General features: G+C 44.2%; 1 protein-coding gene across 1 annotated transcript in view; it reads right to left on the bottom strand.

Annotated features, from left to right (window-relative positions):
- The window catches only part of uroc1 (urocanate hydratase 1), a 7,693-nt gene extending 1,932 nt beyond the window's left edge, over positions 1–5,761 (bottom strand). The window contains exons 1-15 of the mRNA XM_019880491.1: positions 5,401–5,761; positions 4,873–5,003; positions 4,694–4,787; positions 4,560–4,619; positions 3,611–3,739; positions 3,466–3,527; positions 3,283–3,349; positions 2,467–2,610; positions 2,302–2,390; positions 1,919–1,981; positions 1,636–1,815; positions 1,469–1,566; positions 1,253–1,325; positions 811–1,000; positions 600–698 (exon numbers count right to left, since the gene is read on the bottom strand). Of these exons, the coding sequence (XP_019736050.1) occupies positions 600–698; positions 811–1,000; positions 1,253–1,325; positions 1,469–1,566; positions 1,636–1,815; positions 1,919–1,981; positions 2,302–2,390; positions 2,467–2,610; positions 3,283–3,349; positions 3,466–3,527; positions 3,611–3,739; positions 4,560–4,619; positions 4,694–4,787; positions 4,873–5,003; positions 5,401–5,526 (1,605 nt within the window). The 5' untranslated portion in view covers positions 5,527–5,761. The remainder of the gene's footprint in view (positions 1–599; positions 699–810; positions 1,001–1,252; positions 1,326–1,468; positions 1,567–1,635; positions 1,816–1,918; positions 1,982–2,301; positions 2,391–2,466; positions 2,611–3,282; positions 3,350–3,465; positions 3,528–3,610; positions 3,740–4,559; positions 4,620–4,693; positions 4,788–4,872; positions 5,004–5,400) is intronic.
- Positions 5,762–6,156: the final 395 nt, after the last annotated feature.

The following is a 6,156-nucleotide window of genomic DNA, read 5'->3' as shown; positions in this document are numbered from 1 at the left end:
GTTAGTTAGTTAGTTAGTTAGTTAATTGTTTATTGAACATACAATACAACAACAATTGACAAAAGGCAAACAAAATTACAAAAGGAGAAATAAAAATAAAAAGTAAATAAAACAAACATCATCACCGTTATATGCTCAAAGGAGTAGGAAGAAGTATACAACTTATCTAGTCCTACCCCTTGTTGTGTAATAATATAAATAGATCATTTTTCAATGCAAAAGAAAAGGAAGAGATCTACATCTCATCAAGTACTTATGTGTACTGTACTTATCTATTTATACAAAAATGTTGATATATATATATATATATATATATATAAATTTTACAATGAATACTTTTCAAAACTGCATTATTTTTAACGGTCAGTGTTGCGTTGAGCATACCGCTAACCAGAATGAGCTTCCTAGCAGGCATCATGTTATAGTTCTTGAAGCAGCAAACTTGTTGAGACTTCATCAACAAAGCATCTGCCGGTTGTAGCCAAGTAGTGCACTCAATTTTTTTCTCTCACTCAATTCCCCACCATTGACCAAAAACATGTCATGTATTATAATGTCCATCCCTATATCCAGGAAAAAGAGAAACTTGGCAGTCTTACTGAAACACTTCCTTCAGCAACAGCTCTGTTGATGGCCAAAGCAATGGAAACTCTTCCTTTTTGGTCCGAGTAGAGAATTCTGGCCTGGGATCCCACAACCTGCAGAAAGTGGGTGCAAACCCCACCCCCACCCCCCACCCCCACACAAAAGAAAATAATCTCACGTATGAGTGCTGATTTGTGAGCCATATATAGTCGTGTAATTCCAAACCATTTTGTGTTTTCCAGCCTCCCTGATCCAGACGATGTTGTCGTCGTACTGCTGTCTGACTCTGTCTGTCACATTGGCGCTCAAATCCTCCAGGACCGAGGCGGCGATATTGTCGGTTACGGCGAGGTCCTGGGGGTCGCAGGATGTGCACACCCAGCGAAATGGACCGAAGCCCAAGGAAAAGATGTCTCTGAGAAGCGGAGACATCAAATTATTGCTCGCAAGAGAGAAAATGGTGCTGATGTCGAGTTGACTTGGAATTGGATGACGTGGGTTGTCTCGGCAGACCACAATGATTTTGACCCTTGACTTACCCCTCTGGGCTCAGGCAAGATTCCCTTGTTTTCTTAATGTGTGAGGAGCGTGGTTCTAATCTAAAACCTGCTCCCTTGATATAAGTACCTTGGATCACTTGGGGAAGTGTAAAATATTGCCGACTTACCCCATGATGTGTTGGACGTAGGACGGGTAGCGGAATTCTGCCGCTCCTCCGCCAACCTTTTCCACCTCGGCTCCTATGAAAAGATCAAATCTGAGTTCCTGGTGTTACTTTGCACATTCACTCCTCACAAAATGTCAGGGAAAATGGGCTTTTGTGAGTCGTGGATGTTATGGCGAACGCAATCCAAATGACATGGTCTCATTCAAGTTGGTGTACCGGCTCGTTGCGCCTCCAGTAGAAATGCGTTGCCATAGTCCCAAAAGAACATGCCTGCATCTGACAACTTGTTGATAGCATTCACATGCCTCCGGAGGCTGCGGAAAAGGGAATCACGCGTTCGTTTCACTCAAGGATGCAATGGTTTTGAGTTTGAGTGACTGTACCTTTCTTTGACCAGGCAGCGGAATCGACTCGGATCAGTAGACATGAGCTGGTTGGCCTGGCGGAAGCTAAGTTGTACCGGGTAGTAGCCTCCGTTGAAGGGGTTGTGGAGGGAGGTTTGGTCCGAGCCCAAATCCACAAGGAGCTCACCTGTCCTCTGGTACTCCAGCAGCAGCCTCTCCCTAATCAAGCATACAGATATTAAAAATAATAATAATAATAATAAAGTTTCACCTTTGTGGAAAAGATGTCACTTTCACTGTAAACTTTTCGCCACGTGCTCACCATAATTCGACAATGTTGCCATGGTAACCCAGACTAAGGGGAGTCTTTGCACATCTGGTTTCTCTGTAAGTCACCAAAATGGACATTTGTAATTCCTGAAAACGCAAATGTTGAGTGGACGTGGAACAAAATGATGAATTAACAAATAAAATGAAGGCGGAGACGTCATTCCTAGATAAAGACACAAAGCAAACTGTACATTTTATGTGAAGTGGGCTTGGCGGCATCTGTTTAATGTACCTAATAAAGTAACTTGTAATCTGATTTAGTTATGTTTAAGAATCAAGTCATCCATAAGGTAACTAAGTTACGTTTACAAGGTAATCGTAACAACACAAGCGTGTTTTTAACACTTTGTAATCCTGGAAACGTGAATCTGTTACCTAATGCGTTTAATGCAGTGCTCCAAATCCCCGGTGACCTCCATCAACCAGCCTTGCTCGTGCCTCTTTTTGAGAGGAATCTCATCCACCTAGCACAGAGTCAAACGTGTCACTCGGTCACACGCACACACGCACACCTCACACCGAAAGCCATTGTTGCATCACCTCCGCAATGATGCCAATGCAACCGGCAATGACGGCAGCTTTAGCCTGAGCACCACTCATGCCCCCGAGGCCGGAGGTCACGAAGACACGTCCCCTCAGGTCACCAGAGCCCAGGTACCTCCTACCAGCGTTCAGCACAGTCAGCTGCGCAGTAAATGAAACCGTAAGGAGTACTTACAACGTGACACACCATTAGGTGCGCGTGCACAGTCAAATATAATGGATTAAAAGCACAAACCTGAAAACGGTGAACCAGTGACACAATATTAATATCAACGTCTTCGTTGGGTTTTCCCCCTGAACTCCTCCCCCTTCCTATTATGGCGCACCTGCAGAATGGGATGTGGTGGCACCCTGTTGGCTGTGAAGCCTGAGCTCTACAGGTTGGACTGTAATGTTCCCCCCGACACTCCCCACTCCTGCTTGTCTATTTATCGTGCATTAATGTGCTGTATGCCTGTTTGTTGAGTTGGGTTTTTTTTTTTCAAAATCCTCCCAAGGGAGGAGCTCTATTTGGGGTGGTGGTGTTTATTTTTTTGTTTGTTTGTTTGTTTGTTTTTTTTTATTACCTCTCCTTCCCTTATGTTGTCTTTTCATCTATGAAAATGGGGCACTGAAAAAGTGTTTGTTTTTCATACATTACATTTTTGCTGGTGTACCGACAGTAATATTGTAACCAATGCGTTTATACTCAGGATTCAAGTCTTACTGTGCAAGTGTATATCCTGTATCCCATTGCATTGAACGTATTTTTAAAAATCTTGTTCTAACCTTTTCTGACACATAATGAGTTTGATTAAAATCCATATTCTGTACCATAGTGCCGTGTACAATCCCTTGAGGTCCAATGTAGCAGTAGCTGCCAGCTGTCATTTGACCATACCTAAAAAAAATCATAATAATAAAATGCAAAAGTTATCTTCCATACAAAACCATCTCACTCAATTACCATCATTGTAACTCATAACACGGAACACAATGGGCATCTTCAAGACTTACATTGACACGCCGAGAGCAAACATCTTTTCATATTGCTCCCTGGAGGAGTAATTTGGTATAACCTAAATGAACCCAAAAAGACAGTCATCCATTACAATGTGGTGAGAATAGTCTGGGTTGAAAGTGTCGCGTTGCCGGCTTTCACCATGCCGTTGGTAATGATGGCGCGAGGCGAGGAGGGCAGGCTGGGGAACAGTCCCATGGGGTGACCACTGTACATGACCAAAGTCTGCTCCTCCGTCATCTCACTCAGGTAATTCATCACGAGACGGAACTGCACAAATGCAAAAACACACAAATACGTTAACTATTTGAAAAGTACAGGATATGCAAGTTCGGGGTATCACTTTGTAGTCCGATAAGATTTCTCAAATGAGGTCAAATTTGAACGAGAAAGAAGAATGCTAAACTTGAGTTGAAGTTTCATGGTAGTTTAATGTTTTGCTTTTTCTTGCTCGGATGAGAGAGCTTTTGGGGGGGGGGGGGGTGGGGGGGGGGGGGGGGGTGCCAGAACACAGTTCAACAGCATACATTAAAAAGTAAAGCAGATTTGGACATGGCCCAAAAACATTTCAAAGCAAAAGGGCACCTAACGTGGCAACATTTTAAAATAATTTTTTTAAAACTCTCTCTAAGGACCCAAAAACTTTGTACTATATGTACCACTGTCATTAATCAAGGGATTGACTCTGTAAATGTTTTCTGTTTTCTTTGAGTGGTATTGAAAGAAGAAGCCGAGACACCGGAATTTTTCAAAAGTTTTTAGTTGTTAATATTCATTAATTTTTGGGACACTTGTAGGCCCATTAAGAATGTTACAATTGCCTGCATAGATAAAGGGTTTCTGATGCTCCATTTCTCAAATTTGCAACAACAACAACAAAAAAATAATAAATGGAATTTAAAAATTGGAGGTCAACCAGTATCGCTCAATGGAAACACCCCCACCCCCCAAATGAATACCTTTCTGTTATTGCCAGTCAAAGCTGATCCTTAATCATGAGAGAATGATTTTGTGCGGAAGGCAAGTGTACCTAAGGTAGCGTGCATCATCGACAAAGATTTGTCCAAAATAAAATAGGACGTTGCTGTACCTGAGCCCAGTTACTGAAAACTTGCCCATTTCCTCCATAGGTGACGAGCTCCTGGGGAAACTAAAACGTGAAGGCCAGTTAGATTGTTCGGGTGGTAAGAAATCAAAATAAACAAAGTCGTGGAAGAAGCTTACCTGGGCCACTGCCGGATCTAAGTTGTTCATGATCATCAGCATGATGGAGGCCGCTTGGCGCGTACGGCACGGGTACTCTTGTATGGGGTACGCTCTGAGAAAGAGAGCAAGCCCCAAAGCTGTCAATATGCGCAACTAAAATGTCACCGAAGTCTCCGCTAATCACGTTGGTGTCGTACCTCAGACGTAACGCGGGACAGAAGCGATACATGTAAATGTGTCCATACTGGCGCAGCTCTTGCGCAAATTCTGGGGCGAGGGTTGCATGATGGGCCGGGGGGAAATAGCGCAGAGCGTTTCTCAGTGCCAGCTGAAAGGGTGGGGGTAGGGGGTACGAGAATCAAAGCCTTTGTATCATAAACACACAGGGAAGTACGGTATGTTACGTAGGTCAAAAGATAGAGGTCACTTGCTTCTCTTAATTATTGACTGGAGCTTTTGCTTCACTTTTGGCCAATCAGTGAAGGACCTTGGAGAATAATCAATATTGTCGAGCAGCGCAGCCATCAACAGCGGTGTTGCAATAAGTGTGAAAGCTATTTAGCAAGATGTACCCCCCCCCCCCGACCCCACTCCACTCGGGGTGTTCCCCGCTTCTTGCCTGAAGTCAGCCAACATGACCCAAGTAAGGACAAGCACCACAAAAAAAGCAAGTATTTTGCACTCTGGATTTGTGATGTACAGTATTCCTGACTGAATCAACTTACCCGCTCCTCTTGGACTGTGAGATTTGGGGTCCGAACGGGTGCATGGGGCACACTGGGGTCTCTTCCTCGGTTCGGGGGCAACGGGTCCAAAGGTAAGCCGCTGCATATCTCCTTGAGGGTGGCCATTCTGTCAAGTCCTCAATTTAAAAACAGTGAGGAAGGACTGCTGCTGAATAGTTGAAGGAGAGTACTTGCGACCGACTGGTCCGATTTGGCTTTCTGCTGATCGTTGCCCCCTGAACATCCACCAATGACAGAAAAGGATGTTTGGCAATTATTGATCGCAAAGGGAGATTGAAGCGGCACGTGTCTCAGTGGTCAAACTTAACTCTGACCCCTGTGCGACTTGCTTACACAAAAGTGAATGCCAAAACATTTGAACAAGGGAACTATTATAGTCGTCCCGCCGCATACTTGCAATTCTGCACCTACGGATTCGCATTTTCAGACGCCACCCCCCCACCCCCTGCTTTTTGTAGAAAGGGGTAATTAGGCAAACAAACACAAAAAAAAAACAAGGCCTTCAAAAGCACTTAATACTGACTCCACTTTCACCTCCTCATGATGCAGAATTAGGAGCAATTAGAGTTAAGATGTTGCTCAAGGATGCTTCGACATAATCACAACTACTCTATCACTGAGCCACGTGCGATTGGATCCCCCCCCCCAGTGCATTTCGATGGGCGTCGGTGACACACACCCACGGATTTTCGCTATGCGAGGATAGGCCGCGAATACTCGGGTGTCCACTGCAAT

The sequence above is a fragment of the Hippocampus comes genome, unplaced genomic scaffold, assembly GCF_001891065.2.
Source record: "Hippocampus comes isolate QL1 unplaced genomic scaffold, H_comes_QL1_v1.1 scaffold68, whole genome shotgun sequence".
NCBI lineage: Eukaryota > Metazoa > Chordata > Actinopteri > Syngnathiformes > Syngnathidae > Hippocampus > Hippocampus comes.
Note: the sequence above shows the minus strand (reverse complement) of the source record. Positions and strands in the feature narration are given on the sequence as shown.